General features: G+C 40.4%; 1 protein-coding gene across 2 annotated transcripts; it reads left to right on the top strand.

Moving 5' to 3' along the window:
- Positions 1–2056: 2056 nt before the first annotated feature.
- ido1 (indoleamine 2,3-dioxygenase 1) lies at positions 2057–6365 on the top strand. Of its 2 annotated transcripts, XM_022200846.2 has the most exons (11): positions 2061–2350; positions 2812–2907; positions 2988–3107; positions 3236–3354; positions 3459–3473; positions 3568–3667; positions 3821–3938; positions 4032–4083; positions 4188–4336; positions 4423–4754; positions 5612–6365. In XM_022200846.2, exons 1-11 carry the CDS (start codon positions 2264–2266, stop codon positions 5786–5788), a joined length of 1365 nt encoding a protein of 454 aa, XP_022056538.2. In that variant the 5' UTR covers positions 2061–2263; the 3' UTR covers positions 5789–6365. The 2 variants fall into 2 exon arrangements, with proteins under 2 accessions (XP_022056539.1, XP_022056538.2); XM_022200847.2 differs by lacking the exon at positions 5612–6365 and having other exon boundaries at positions 2057–2350; positions 4423–5450.
- The last annotated feature ends 10297 nt before the right edge of the window (positions 6366–16662 follow it).

Genomic DNA, 16662 nt, shown 5'->3' with positions numbered 1-16662 from the left:
TTTTTTATTATACATTCAGTTATATTGTTCTAAACCATAGAATAGAATCACTTTATTCATCCCAGAAGGGAAATTCAGTGAGAATATAGACTGTATATAAAGATTATATGTAGTCTATGTACTAAATTGACTGACAGATTCCAAGCAATATTGTTAACTGGGTTGTACTCCCCTGACAGTTACATTATAGTCATTCTTGCATATTTCCAAAATCCCATAGTGTTGCACCTTTTAGTAATTATTTAACTCCTAAATTCAGACTGTTTAAGTCACTATGCATCACCAGTTTTGTGAAAATAGTCAGTGTCACTTTATAGTTATTACAAAGTTAAATCTGATGCATGTAAATTGCATACACTACTGTTCAAAAGTCTGGAATCACTGAGAAATGTCCTCAGTTTTGAAAGATAAGCAGTTCGAAGATAACATTAAATGAATCAGAAATGCAGTTTAGATGTTGTTAATGTGGTAAATAACTATTTTAGCTGGAAATGATTTTTATGGAATATCTCCATAGGGGTACAGAGGAACATTTCCAGCAACCATCACTCCTGTGTTCTAATGCTACATTGTGTTAGCTAAAGGTGTTGAAAGGCTAACTGATGATTAGAAAACCCTTACCAATATATGTGTGTGTATATATGTATATATATATATATATATATATATATATATATATGCCGCAAACACAGCAGTAGTTCATATTAGTAAGTTTAGTCCTTATTTAGTAAGTTACATGTGTGACAAATAAAAAGCCACTCACCACTCACAGGTACCGACAGCCATAGTTCACAGATGGTGGAAGGCCTACTGAGGTAGAGTCTTTACCATGAAGGAAGTAGCGTTTGTTTCCACTCCTGTGCAATGCACTAACTTCATCCCTAGCCAAGAAACCGTTTCTGAGAGTCTTTAAATCCACAATAAACCACAGTCTGGAGAAATGTCTTATCTTCTTCCTTCTTCTCTCTGTGTTGCTCTGAACATTCAAATCACGCAGTCTAACAAAGCAGTCCAGTGTTTGTACTCCTTCACTGTATTCCACGACCACGAGGATCAAATTACAATTGAACTTTACACTTGCAAAATTCATGAAGCTTTCATGCCAAAGCTGTACTGCAGTTGTTGCGAAATAAATGCTCCGACTTGTTAAGCTGATTTAAACAGGGATCATATTGTGCTGCTTGGACAGATTTCTATCCTACTGCTATTTTCCATTTTATTCAATATTCCCTATTGACAATTCACAAGGTGAATACTATTTTTTGGTGTTCTGCAGCACTGAATTTTTCTGAGCTGGGAAAGTTGCATGTTTTTCTACATATATACAGTGTATACTAGTCAGTTTGAACTCCTGCAGTGTTCAGTCTGCTCCACCAGGTGAGGCTGACAGTCTAAATTTCCTTTACCGTCTCTTTAATTCTGAGCAATTATGCACAGAGTAAAGGGTAGCAGAAATAAAACAAATGGAAGAACTGCTAATGAAAGAATGTACGAAAACACAAATCATATAAACTTACAATAACTTACATGTTTTTATAGCCACTGTGTTTGAGTGTTAATCTTCTTTAGCAGTCAATCATTTAATTATAAGAGAAAGACTATATGGAAGCTTATGTAACTGTAAGGTGACTACTTGCATAAGAAGAGTCTTAAAAACGTGAATCAAAATTTAAAACACAAATGTTTGCAAAGAAAGCATATTAAAATATGTAACAATAGCTGAGATAAAGAGATTTGGTGTCAGTATGTGGGCAAAGCACCGAGTGGAAGTGGAGACAGTTTTGGTATATCTTTTTTTTTAACCTGTCTTTATAATTTTTTATACTTATTGAACATTTTTCATCATTAATCAACTTTTCTTTAAACTGTCTGTCTTTCTTTCTCCACAGTTTTTGTACATTTCACAAATGTGTCAATTTGACATTCTGCATCTGTAAAATATCATTATTCCTTTATCCTTATTTTACATCCTTTCCTTATAACTTGAAAATATAGTTACTGTTAAAAACCTTTCTCCGTTTGGATGCTCATGGAGCAACAGAAATGTTAAGTTCTCTTCAGAGAGATTCACAAAGTGATGCTATGTATTGATTTGCTGAACTTTACTTGGAATTGCACAACAGTAGAAGTCAGGGATTAATGTTGTGCAAGCAATCATTGACGACAGCTTTAAAGTCTGTGTCAGAGTCCAGTCAGGTTAGGGTCTCCTCTGAACCATTCAGTGAATGAGCATTGCTGTCTTTGGCTTTGTGTTATTTTCTCTATGGCATCTGCTGACTCCAAAGCTCCTTTCTCTCTAGACTCCTACCATGTCTCTGAGGAACTCGGCTTCGTCCTTCCTGACCCTCTGGTAGGTGGAAATGTTCTTCTGCAGTTGTTTTGTTTTTTATGATTACACAGGCAATCACAGAGAAATACAGGCTACCATAAAACAACAATCTTTGAGTGTTATTTAGAACGGGAATTAGAATTTGACAATGCTACTGATTCTTATATAGACACAGACACAGAAGTAGTGCTCTAATGTAGCTGTTATAAAACTGTGAGCTTATAGTTGGCGGTATTGATTGAAAGAATCTCAAATTTGGCATTGATCATGCTTGCTTTGTGTTGTGAACTTTGTTCAGACAAGCAGCGCATGTTTACAGTATCACATTGTGTTTATACCTTGTTCATACAGCAGAACAACATGAAATACAAGCCTTAGAATTCAGCCATCACATCAATGCACAGCTGTGTTTTAATTTCATTTGTCATGTTGATGAGTATTTTCCTATTGATGCACCCTTTACTGAAATTTCAAATTCAAAGGAAGAGCTTCCACCTTACTACCAGCCATGGATGGATGTTGCACTGCGGATCCCAGAGCTTGTGAACTCTCATGAGTTGCGCTCCCATGTTAACAAGGTAAAAAGGGGACAATAAACTGACAAGGAGAGTTCACTGTGTTTACGGGGCCATGGTTCAGAATTGATATTCCTGTCCAGATGCCGCTGCTGAGCAGCGAGTTTCTGCAGAAGCACCGAGAGTTACGGCTGGCCCACCTGGCCCTCAGCATGATGACCATGGCTTACGTCTGGCAGGAGGGAGAGAACGACACAGTTGAGGTAACTGGACTGTCAGGTTTTCTTTTTGTAATATTGACTCCTTAACTCCCTCCATGACTGCTGCCAGTTTACTCCACAATATACATTTAAAATGAATCATTTTCCATTTTTAATCTTGTTCTTCTAAGATGCTACCATGTAGCCTGGCTGTTCCATTCTGGGAGGTGTCACAGCGCTTGGGATTTCCCCCAATCCTCACCCATGCAGATGGAGTACTGGCTAATTGGAAGAAGAAAGATCCAAAGGGGTGAGGCGGGTAAACTCCTGTAGAGGTTTGATCACAGCCCTCATAACACGCATGTCAAGTATAAATCTGTCCCCTTTCTTCTCCATGTTTATTTCCTGCGGCAGGCCTTTTGACATGGAGTGAGTACATTTTAAATATATTCCCCTACACGAAATAATAGTCCCCGAATACTGTGATGCACACAAGGTTTATTGGTTCACTGGTGTCACACAGGAACCTGGAGTTGCTGGTCAGCCTCCCAGGTGGAGAGAGTGTCCGAGGATTCTTCCTGGTCACTCTTCTGGTGGAGCTCGCAGCAGTTCCTGGACTGAGGGTGAAGATGTATTCAAAATAACTCCAGTCAACTATATGTACTTGTTAGATTATTAATTGCTCTTGCTTGTGAGCTGAAAAATGTAAAAATCACTATAAAAGTGGAAATAATTCAGGGAATTTCTGACAAAGCCATTGTGTACCTGTGTTGCAGAGCATTCCCACTGTGATCAATGGTGTGAAGTGTGGTGATGCTGAGATTGTGGCCAGAGCCCTGGAGGACATCAGCCAATCGATACAGGATATGACTGATGCTCTGAAATTGATGCAAGGTAGTGACTTAGGCATTTCAGTTAAATTGTAAGCAAGTTTTAAGTTCAGTTGTTAAAATGCATGCTAATATTTTGATTGTTATTTTCCTTAAGTGTACGTGGATCCTGCAGTCTTCTATGGCAAGATGAGGATCTACCTGTCTGGGTATAAAAATCTACCATGTTATCAGTGATTTATGTGTAAGGTGAAAAAATGTTTTTGAAATCTATATGCAGATCAATGTACCATTTCAATGTGTGCATGCATAGGTGGAGAGACAACCCTTGTATGCCCAATGGGCTGATGTATGAAGGGGTCCAGACAGAGCCGATGGAGTATTCAGGAGGGAGTGCTGCACAAAGCAGTCTGCTGCACTGTTTTGATGAACTTTTGGGAGTCAGTCATGAAGGAAATAGTGGTAAGATGTCTCACAACTTAACCATGAAATGATTAAAACAATGCAGGAAATGGAGGATTCACTGTGATGACACTGCCTTCGTTTAGGTTCCTTTCTAACCCGCATGAGGAACTACATGCCACCTGCTCACAAGCAGCTGATCCAGGACATTTCTTTGCACCCCTCTCTAAGGAGTTTTGTCCAGCAACAGACCTGCGATCGCCTGAACCGGGCCTTTCATCACTGTGTCACAAAACTGGTGGCTATGCGCAGCTACCACATCAATGTAGTCAGCCGCTTCATCACGGTCCCTGCTGCCCAGGCCCGACAACTCCGCAACCAGAGCCAGAGCTCAGAGGTGGAGTTGGTCAGCAAAGCACCCACAGCCCTGGAGGAGAGGGGCACCGGTGGCTCTGGCATCATGACCTTCCTAAAAAGTGTGAGGGATGAAACAAAAGACATCCTCCTGCCTGAAACAAGCTAAGACATAAAACAAAACAGCTGATGTGAACTGTCATTACGTACGCAGCGGAGCTACGAGAACGTCCCGTAAAACAGCCAGTAAATCAACTCTAATTACTTTACACACTATTTTATATCCCATTTAAAGGATGGCTTTTGGCAGGATGAGAGGCCTCTGATGCTTGTCTTACATGTAGCTTTGTTGTGTCTGTAAACAGACCTCAGTTTAAAACACATGAGTGATACCCATCATTCAGTCCAAACCATAATTCAAACCATTGCTGTTACTTTCCATTACATTCAACCGCTAATTCCTTATTTAATCTGAGTTGGAATGCAAAAAATGCATCAGACATCTGTTCCAGACCCACGTTTCTAGAGGACATTTGGACATTGGACCTTACTTTGGGAGAAAGTGATTGTGAAATACAGTTCAAATGTATCAAATGGCTTTTGCAACTTAAAATGTGTCAGCTTTTAACTTTGACTTGAAGGTAAAACTTGTAAATGACAGAAGCTTTCAGTTTCAGAAATAAAATGAAGCACTGCAATACCTAATGCCATGGTAGCACATGAAAGGATTGCAATTAAATAAAAACAGAGTGTGTCTTCAAAAGCCATGACAGTGCGCAATCACTGAGTGCACCAAAGGTATGCAGGCGACTGATTCGGCCTCGTCAAGCAAAACTGACCAAAAATAATAATGTATTCATCACTAATTATAGTCATTTGAAGATGCACTGTAATTCACACTCCTTAAAGTATCCAGCAGCCTGGAACCTGACCTTTCAATCTCAGAAAGTAATCATCCTTTGTTGCTTCTCAACTCCACAGTGCTGCTTCACAATGGGGTTGTCATGTCGAAGCACAATGCACAATGCAGTGCCGAGATGCATCACTTATCAGAGTGGTTACCTCAGCTGTCCTGCCTTCCTCCTCGAGCCCACATCCAGCCCTCACATGCCCCTCTATACTTCCTGGACTGACTGTGTGGAAAACCCAGTGCAATGAAGGGATGGATTGTGCCGTGAATGGCTCATGCCGTGTAATTTTCACCTTTCCTGGCTCATCTCCGCTGGTGTTTCATTACAATAACAGCCTTGCGAGATCAGATAAGACGGACGATGTGGCAATTATACATGATGATTTCCCCCAATCTGAGTGATCTACTTTATCTTGAACTCTTTCTTTCCACATGCTGGTCGGCAGAGTAGACAACAGGAGAGCAAAAGGCAGAGAAGAACAATTACACATGCAGCCTGTTAGGATTTTAATCTGAGAGATATTTCTTAAGCACAGAAGCTTTTATGTCCCTCTCAAGTCATTTACTAGGAACTAAGAAATTGTTTCTCTGCATCGAAGTTACCTATTTAGACATTTTTCTCAAATGAAATGATCAATTTCTGCCTTAAATGTCTGAGATGTAATACCCTAGCTCTCTCTCTCTGTGTGTACCTGTTCCATGTATAAAGGACATTTGAAAACAGCTCGAGTTGAACTGCAGTACTGTGCAATCTATAGAAAGCAAAAGATTAAGACTAAAACACAAATGAATAAAAGAAGATGCAAAATGATGAAAAGTAACAGATACATCTGTTTGGTCCACCTCATTCTAACTGCTCTAACTGGGTAATGCTAAAGTAAGAGGTCTGCTAAATAAGGTGGTGACAACCCCTTAAAAACCTTAAAAACAAATAAAAAATGACAATGGAGGGAGGTGAATACTGGACTTAGGTGATCATGTCTTCTTTTTCCAGTTAAAAGACAAGCAGCTGCACTTTGTACCATACAGATGCAGAAGAGATGACTGCTCTATGACCACATATAAAGGATAAAAAACAGTCTAACCATATGGTAACAACAGTGGGGATAACAGAGTCTTTGGGCTGAGACAGGCCTTCACCTCGGATAATCTTGATGAAAGCTGGTTTTGACCACTGACATCTGTCACTTAAATTTAAAGGAGCTACCAAAGACTCCAAGGTTGTTTTTTTTTTTACACAAGATTCATTGTATAAATCCAGTGGACAAAAGCGACTTCGGGGTCATCCAAAAAGCCTGTTCAAAAACAATTTCAATCTTATTTTTTACTAAGATTGAGAAAGTTGTAATCCATCAAAGTTTGAATGTTTATTGAGTCCAACAAGGGCTACACTGAGTCAATACTTTTTTTTTTTTACAGGCAAACAAATTTATATGTTGTCTGCGTAACAATGAAAATAGATCTGACATGGACCCTAAAGGCAGCAGATAGATTCAGAAAACTTCATTTGTCCCCAGGGGGCACATGAAAACAGAACTAGTAAACAGCGGTGCAGTGGAAGAATATCAACTAAGAAAATCGAGAAACTCCTGTCTGCCAGATATGACTTTGAGGACAGTTCTTTATCGAGAAGTGATACAAGGAAATCATGATCCAGGGTGTCAAAAGCATCAGTCAGGTCTAAAAACATCAGCATTTCTTGAATCAATTAAAAAAGATAATTAAAAATAAAGAAAAAAACAACACTGTGATGCATGTTTAAACTGTAAACTAATTCCGAATAAAAGTAAGGATAGCCCCACCACACAGGCTGACAGGACTGGTTCTTTAGGTTTGTTTTGTATAAAACCTAAAATGCCTAATTTGTGTTTTTTTAGCTTGTCGTCAGCAGGCTACACTTTCAAGGTAAAAATGCTCAGTAATGAGGTTGGCCGCATTTTTCAACCATGATGTGTCTTTCAGTTTATAAAAACACCATATAGACATAATAATGAGGATCAAAATATTTTTATTTTCACTAGAGGAGGTCTTAAAGTAACTTCAATCTGACAAAACAAGAAGTCATTAGATCTGAAATCATTCATGCTGTCGATCTCCTCAAACGGAAACATTCAGACAAGCTCTTCTCATAAAATGACAGCGAGACCTGAGGTGAGGAGGTGAAAGGTGAACGGAAACTACGCAGGGATGGAGAGAGATGGGTGGCGGGGAGGACAAACAGTGTGTTCAAATCTCTGTGATCTGATTGGAGCCTTTTTCCACAGCCAAAACAAATAATCCCTTTCCTTATTGCCATGTATGCGGAGGACTCCCTGACAACCCAGCAGTAAACACAGACCATCTCTAAGGATGTCTGCATTGTGTAGTTGGGGCTGGGCCTGCACGGACACTGAAGTTTCACCTCGTTGGTTTCAGTGTAGGACATGCACACACCCGCTTTATGAATCATGTGTATTGTACTGACAGTGTTGTAAGTTCTATCACAAAATAAAAATGTGTAAGGTGTCAGTCTTTATTTGAATATTTTGGTTTGGATATTCCTAGGGAATGAATGTCTTGTTGTAGTTAAGTACGAACTTGCCAAGGATTGCTATCAAGAATTAACTTTGCAGGCAAAATACAAGATTTTCCTCACAGCAAAGGGCATCTGGAGTCGCTCTTGTTTTCATGAAATCTACTCAAGCATCCATATTCCATGTATCAGAGCTGACAGGAATACAGATGAGAGTTGTCCTTTTGGTTAGACAATCGGATATCTGTGCTTTGGTGGTTAACCACAGGATATCCTGGATTTTGTTATTTCAAAATTGAATTTATGATGCTGCTGCTTACCTCAAGCCAAGCAAAGCCAGGACCTTTTCTCACCCTGCGAGTGAGCAGCCGTGATGGCAGCAGGGAGGGACTGATTGTCTTTGGCGTGCACATGACGGGTGTAGCTGGGAATTATGTGCTGCATGTGCAGGACAGTAGGTGACTGGGTGTTTCTCCCACTTTCCATTCATCTTGACTTCACTATCTTTGTCAAACATCGATGTCCACACACCCACAGGTCAGACAGAGCTTCATCATTCTCTGATGGGACACACCTTCAGTTTAACTGTGTTATGTCTGACCTCTGTATTACAAGATGGACAAAGCTTAAAGCCCTAGAGCTTATCTACATATCATTTGGGTCAACACAAGTTGGTTTAATTTGTTAGAGACTGAAGTAGAACATTAACTGTGTCAGATTATCTAAATTGTCTGTATGTGTATTCTATTGCAATTTTTCTTTTTCTTTTTCCTGTGTTAAGGAAATAGTAATCTTGGGAAAGGTAGTATTATCCCAATATTAAAGTGCCGTAACACCGCAATCATGAATTATTTTAATCATAACTAAATGTGGCTAAAATTTTCCTGAATAAGTGATGGATTTTTTAATTATTACAGTCGAGAAATACAGTGATAGATACCCGTCATTATCTCCAGAAGCTTGATATTCTTATTACTTATACTGTCTGATCAACAACCAAAATATATCTGGTTCACATTCATGGAAACTGGCTGAAAATACCAATCAGTCATGTTGCCAGTTACCTTCACTTCATTAATCTAGAAAAAAAAGCTGTTTGATCTCTTTGTATCTGGGGAAATAGTGGCATTGACAGGAATAAAAACTAAAAACTTCAACTTGGTCATCCATAGTCAGAAATGCAGTTTTATTTGTCCTCTTCTCTCTCATTTCTGTAAATATATACAATGCCTGTATTCAATTTAAGGGTACAAAATTGGCTCCTTGATTCTCCTATTTGTACAATGTCTGAGTAAAAGAACTGAAAGAAAGACACGCGTTTACCCCAGTCTTGGGGTTTCTTCACCTGAAGTGCCCCATCCACTCTCTAAATCCTGTGATCCCCTCCAGACTGGTGAATCATCTTTCCTATACTGTATGTTATGGAAGGTTTCCATAGAAGTCTCTCTAAACATTAACAAATGTTGCTGGAATTCACTCTGTTGTGGGTTTTCAAGCTCACTTTTCTGTCCACTAGTCACAATTAACCAAGACATCAAGCCCGCGTTTCTTCTAATACGTCTTTCACATCACTTTTTAAACCCCAGTTCGTCTTTGTACATCATCTGTGAGGTCTGCTAGAGCAGGTTAAAGGCTTTTGATGTAGTCATCTTACAACAACTTTATCACTTCCTCCCCACTGACTACACTGAAACGAGATGCCCACATGAAAAAAGGAGAAAAAAAGAGAAGCTGTCATGTTCACAGCCAGCTTGAAAGGCTGCTTTTCAGGTGTAGAATTACTGTTGTTGCCGGTGTTGATGATCGAGCCCCGGTGACGTCACCGACTTGACAGGAAAGCACACGTCACACTGCAGCTTTTATTCTTCCAGGGAGAAACTTTTGCCCTTGCTAATGAAAATACTGCTTGATGCTGCATTTTAGGGAACAGAGATCGTCTCAGCTTTGCATCAAATGGATAATTGTGTTCCATCCTTAAAGGCTGGGGAGATCAAGCATCTGGCAGAAAGGCCGTCTAAATGTGTTTATTCAAATTATTATGTACCATTTTCGATGAGTCACCTGTGACGTTTTCAGAGAGGGGAATTGTGAAGTTCAGCAAGACATAAATACAAAACAGATGGAGAGGCCACAGCACAAAGGTGTTTTGAGGTAAATGCTAAATTCTAATGACAATATTGATGTTTAGCAGGTGTAATATTAACCTTATGTGCTCACCATTGACCGTATATAAGTATGGATTAACTCTCCGCGACGTCAATCATTGGTTTCTTGATCTAATCTTGATCCAATCTAATCAGCAGTGGAGCTGAGGTGGACCACTGAGTGACCAATCTGTCACTTACAGCCAAAGGAGCCTGAATTTCCAGAAGTTTAAGCCTCAATACAATTTCAGTGTGTAAGTTACATAAATATTCACACCATTTCTGTGTTCCTGAAGGAGAAAATTAACAATAGAGACCAAACTACTTTTTATATCAGGCTGTAAACGTGTTTATATCTGCCAAAAAGTCAGGCAGTTTAACATGGATGTGAACAGGAATTAACTCACTTTTGGAAATGGCATCAAGTGGTCATTTGAGGAACTGCAGTTGTGGCACTTTGCACACTGGTTTAATTTTCTTCAGCAGCTAGCTTAGTTGACATGCTAGCATTAGCTAATTTTTACTAAACACAAATAGAAAATGAAGCTGATGAGAATGTTTGCAGGTGGAGACGGATGAACGTTTGAGGCGACTCCAACAAAAATGTATCTCAAAACCTCAAATATGAGCCTGCTGTAGGAGCAAGAGTAATAGTCAGAGGATCAACAATCTCCTTAGGATACACTGTCAAGAGACCATGAATTTCTGTGCACAATTTCATGGTATTCCATCCTGTTTTCGTGCTCAGGGTTCGAATAATGTCCTACAGTGCAAAACACACATTGTGGTGACCTCGAGCAGAGCCAGCTTATTGACGTGTCTCCATTTCACTCACATTTGGGGGGAAAATGGCCTCTTTAAAATAAATGCAACAGAACTTGAAAAGGCATTACTGTGAAATATGGTTTGACAAGGTTAATGAAAAAAGGAAACATGCCAGCAAAAACTGTAACCCCAGTGAGCTGCTTAATCCTTTCATTGTCTTTTTGCTTTACAGTGGCTGTTGGCCAGACAGTGAATTCAAGTGCAATGGATATTTCAAAATCTGTGAAGACACTGTGACTTTTGGAAAACACTGAAAAAAGAAGCTAAAGCCAGATCGCTAAAAGTTACAGACTCTTACTTAAAACCATTTTTGAATATTATAAGGTTATTTTGAGTTTCTTCTTGGCATTTATCCTATTATTTAATGGAAAAAAAATTCTGATCGAATTGCAATTTATCTGAAAATGAAAATACCAAGAACCTGAGTGGCGTTTGAGCAACACTTTGCACGGAGTCCCGCGGTGACCAAAATTCCCTTACAGTTCAATTGGACTTGCTGAATGCTTTACTGACAGACCTCAACCACAGATTTTAAATCTGATTTTGATGGCTGCTGGAAGAATAAATGACATTCAGATGGTTTTCCTCACCGGATTAGCAGAAGCCCACACACGTCACAGCCTTTTGTCTCAAAAGGTTAACACAACTTTGAGCTATGTGACGGGGAATACAGCTCAACCTCTCACCACTGCTGACTCACTAGTGGCCCGGCCAGGTGCGAAACAGACAACAGTGTGATCCCACACACTCACTCCCACACGTGAGCGCACACACATGCAAATGCCCTTAAATGAGCAGACACACGCCATGCCCAAATGAGCACGTGTGGACACAGCATCGCACTCTCCATTGGCCTGCAGACACAGATACCTTGTGTGTGTGTTTATGTGTGTGTGTGTGTGTGTGTGTGTGTGTGTGTGTGTGTGTGTGTGTGTGTGTGTTTACTCCCACTTTCCCCACTTGGCTTTCCTCTCATGCCACACTATTGTCCTCCTCTCTCTCGCGCTGCTGATTGACTTCCTCTTCCTCTGAGTTGTCGCTAATGTCACCTTCCCTGCTGGCGCCCACACGCTCATGTTATCAACAGCTTCTCATCCGGGTTACAAAAATACAGGAAGTTTCCCGGGGGATCTCCTGCATGGAAAACTAATGTCCATCTCTCCCTGTCACACATCCACATGTATTCCGTGATGCATACAGAGACACGCTGCATGATAAGGGTGCCGTGAATAAACTCAGGAGTAGATTACACAGTAGGTGTTCGAAGATAATACCAGTAACCTCGGGAACTGGAGATAATATCTGCACTGGGATGTTCACACCTCCGTATTCAACACCAACATAGACTGGAGCTTTGCCACAGGTTGAGTGACAAGCCAAATCCGTTACAGAAATGAAACACGGTTACACAGACGAAAATAGGCAAACACCGGCAGATCAGATTTCACTGATTAATAATAGCTTCCAAGGAGTGAAAAGATAAATACTGAAAGTCACTACAAAACGGTTTTGCGGTTGTTAATCACTCAATAGTGAGAGGGGAGAGTCTTCTTTCCCAAACCCTGCTGCTGTTCAGTCACGGACATACTGTACTGCAATTTTTGGACAGAGTCTTGTTTGCTTTCTCTGCATGGGATAAAGCTCATTAATCCACACTGGTGATGGCTTACTTATGTAAGAAAAAAAAGGGACTTCCTTTGGAGTGCAGCTACTGAAAATGGAATGAAAATCCTGCAATGGTTGTCTAATCCCAAACTTCCCAGTAAAAACATTCCACTTCCTCCCAGGCGAGATCTGGACTCGTTCGCATGCGGAGCCGGGGCAGGCATAGAGGGTGGGCTGCTCCAATCAGGGGACAAGTTGGAGGCAGACCGGGTCATGCAGGTGGGGGGACTGGTCAGGTGCAACTTACAGGCCACCGGAGACCACGGACGTGAGAGGCAGCACTGTTCTACCGCGGACAGGAACAGATACGTAGGGATTTTTATAGTGACAGCTAAATAAAGACCATTTAGAACTTGGTCAAAGGACAGGGCAGGGTGTCAATGTGATGTAACTCAGCAGTAATAAAGCTTCCGTGAAAGAGAGGAACAAAACATCACGCTTCGGCTCGTAAACAATGCCGTACATGAGAAGCAGTAACATCTAGTAGCCTGCTGTTGCTTTTCTGGCAGGATCACACCGTCTTTTTCACTGATGATGCCCACAAAGACTGTGCGAGCATTCCTGAAATCCAGCTTTGCTTGCCCAGATTTTCTGATTCTGAAGGAAGACATGTTCATACTTTTACGCATGATCACTTTACAGGCATCGGCAGCATTTAGTGGCCTGACAAGCTGTAAGACCTTTTAACCACCTGTGAGAAAGACTGAAGTCTGGTGTCCTTGGCGAGCTCCGGGCTGGCTGTTCTGAAATGTGGAGTTGGAAACATTTGAGCTGGCCAAGTTTGCATCTTCTTTTTAACATCATGTTAAACTGCTGCCTTTCACAGGCTGCTGTAAGTCAGCGTAGTCTACATTATCACTACTCTTGCTGTTTTGTTTTTTTTAAAATTCATTTTATTGATGAAGGTTATTAAAGGTTCTGTAATACATTACTTCTGCTAAAATGCCCTCTGTGTTAAATTACATTGGAAACTAACACTTAAATCGTCACTGATAGCACAGATAAACCTTTCATTGTGTCAAGACAACATCTTCCAACAAATTAAGCTGGATTTTGAAGCATTTCACTTCACTGCCAATATACAGCTGTTCATATGCACTGAATAGCTTCATACACTGGTTTCACTGGTCCAAGTGAGAACATATTCGGACCTTTTGTCCTTTCCATCCTGAGGTTGGCCCTTCGCTGCCCACACAGTGCGAGCTTCCCTTGCTCGTCTCTGTTCCCAAGACACCGCGTCCTGAAAAACTGTATTCATCATACAAACTATTACAATTTGTTCTGCCAAAACATGTTCACCTAAGCCAAAAACAACCAAATTTAGATTTAAGACCTCATACTTTCTGCCATGTAATTTGCAAAATTGGGGAAGCCAATATTGTTAGTTTCCGCAGTGGGCTTAATGCAAAACATATAAATAGATGCTTGCCAAATGTACTTGTTCAGTGTTCTTCGTGGAGAGAATTAGTTTCTGAGAACGAAAATGTTTTTCATTGCAAAAATCAGGAAACCCCATCAATATTGTTCCAGCTCTGGGAGTCTCACATGTGGTGTCATCTGGATTACTACTGTGGAGTACAAATATACAGTAGCTGAGCAAAAAGTTATTTCTTGTTTCTGTTGTGTAATTATATAATCTTTTCTGCAGCTATATAATCAAATAACAGAGCTTGTTTAAACTACTCTGAGAGGGCCTTTGTGCTCTGATATTTATATTTACCCCTATACCCCAGTGAACCAAATGAACACATTTAGTAAATGTTCAAACTCGGCTGCGTGACTGGTCATAGATTCAAATAAAGATTTACTGAAATGAACTGGCTTGCAGTTTTTCAGCCATCAAGTGGCACTTTGGCAGCCGTGGGCATTCACTCCAGGGTTTTTAAACATTTCTTTTTGTTCTTATGCATTCTTACATGACTTAAATCCAGGAGTTTCACTTTGGCTCCTCTGCACCATTTTTAGCCTCGCCCCGCTCGTGTGTAGCATCGCATGCTGATGGTTATTGGTCTCGGCTAAATGAAACGTTTATCCAAAAATAATTCAGCGAAATGATTCTCTCCTGTGTCAAGACAGTGTGTCTGGCCAGAGCTAATTCAATAAGTGTAAACAGGCGTGATTGTAAAAATTAGTTGTCAAATTACAGTGTTTGACATTTTCTTCTTTTCTTCTGCAGAGACCCATATTGAAATCAGCAGCGCGAGGAGGAACAGACATGAGACAGAGGAGTGTCTTTTTGGCAAAACAGAACGTACACACACACACACACACACACACACACACACACACACACACACACACACACACACACACACACACACACACACACACACACACACACACACACAAACAGGAAGTAAATCCTCCACAGCAGGGGCCGAATCTTCACTTTTCAACGCCAGTCTCTAAGCAAGAGGGGTCTATAAAAAGTAATGACCCTGAACAGACTGTAGTAACACTGCAGGGCACTGTGACTTCTTTGATGCGCTCAAATAGTTAAGATTAATGTTGTGACTTGAAAATAATAAGATGTAACTCATATTCATGACAGTCAGTCAATATGAATTCATCGTTGAGAAAAGTTTGCAGAAAATTACTGACAGGTAAGTTCGGGAACGTAACATCTTTGCTTTAATAAACCCCGCTTTGAATAGCATTCCTTAAACATTTGTTTTTAAATCTTCATGTACAGACGGATGTTTACCCTCCGGCATGAAATTATTTTGTCAAGAGGAGTGAAACATAAAAAACAACAGGACACTGAGTCCCTGTGCACTGCAACAGTATGAAAGGCAGATGTACTTTTATTGAGCTTATTATCCTTCGGCACATTGTCCTGCTGTGAAGGATGCTTGTGCCTCGGCTCCACTAAAGAGCAGGGCGCTGGATGACGTTTACGAGGTTCAGTGGCTTTTTGTCTCCTTGGCTCGGTACAGGCTGCATCGTGTTCTAGTCGCAAGGAGAGCTTAGTTCCAGCTGATGACGTCGTTTGCTTCTTAAAACAGGTGATTTTCGAGGAATGCGATAAATAAAATTACATTAACGAGACACCGTTTCAGAGCCCACCATCAGCTCCCCTGAATTTCCACAAGGCACTTAAAAATCACTAGGATTCAAACAGACTTTAATGGCTGCGTTTCTTAATGAACAGGAAAAAGTCTGGAGAATGTAACTGTGTCTCCATACCCGTGTGTGTGTGAGAAATGAGCCAAATTATTAAAAAGATGTGGGAACCAGAGTTAAGGTCCTCGCTGGATAATGGGGCAGGATGCTCCGGTTGAGTAGTCTTCACCTGCTGGCCTGGCACCAATCAGCTTGAATTAAATGGTCTCATACAGACGAGCTTGTTACGTTAACAGACGACAGTGTACTGTGTGTTCCACCACGCTCCTGTTGTGTCGGAGGTTTTAGGGTATGAAGCTGGGCGCCAATTAGAGGCTTTATAATTTGATTTAGGTGGAAAGGATCTGATGTTTGATGCAGCGAGTGGGGCTGTATAGAGCGGTAAAACTGCGGTAAAATATGCTTGACAAGTTTCAGTTAATGACTGTTCTGTTATTTTGTCATTAATTTCAACTGCCTTTACCAGCTTCTGTGTCTGTTTTATTGCCTATGATGTATTTGCTCAACCCTGGGAGAAAATTGTGAACATCTGTAGAATATCTTAATATATAGCCAAAAACTGTATAAAAGATAGATGTAGGCATTACCTCCTACAGTTTGGCACTTTTGTCCTCTGAAACCTGATCTGACAAGAGAATTTGAGGACACTACACACACTGATAGAGTAACAATTTGTCAATCACAAGTTAATTCAATTCAATATTAGTTATATAGCGCCAATTCACAACATATCATGTCATGAACCCAACAATCCAAAGTTGCCTTTCCCTAAAAACAAGCAGTCGGTGATGGTGGGAAGGAACAAAAAGTAAATTAAAAATGTTTAGATTAGTTAGACACATCATAAAGCATA

Source organism: Acanthochromis polyacanthus, chromosome 7 (assembly GCF_021347895.1).
Source record: "Acanthochromis polyacanthus isolate Apoly-LR-REF ecotype Palm Island chromosome 7, KAUST_Apoly_ChrSc, whole genome shotgun sequence".
In the NCBI taxonomy this organism is placed as follows: Eukaryota; Metazoa; Chordata; class Actinopteri; family Pomacentridae; genus Acanthochromis; species Acanthochromis polyacanthus.
Note: the sequence above shows the minus strand (reverse complement) of the source record. Positions and strands in the feature narration are given on the sequence as shown.

Excerpts from the sequence above, each read along its gene's own strand:
- ido1 (XM_022200846.2), top strand. The coding sequence starts at position 2,264 with ATGGCATCTGCTGACTCCAAAGCTCCTTTCTCTCTAGACTCCTACCAT. Across the intron at positions 2,908-2,987 it reads TGCGCTCCCATGTTAACAAG|ATGCCGCTGCTGAGCAGCGA; the intron begins GTAAAAAGGGGA and ends ATTCCTGTCCAG. Across the intron at positions 4,337-4,422 it reads CAGTCATGAAGGAAATAGTG|GTTCCTTTCTAACCCGCATG; the intron begins GTAAGATGTCTC and ends GCCTTCGTTTAG.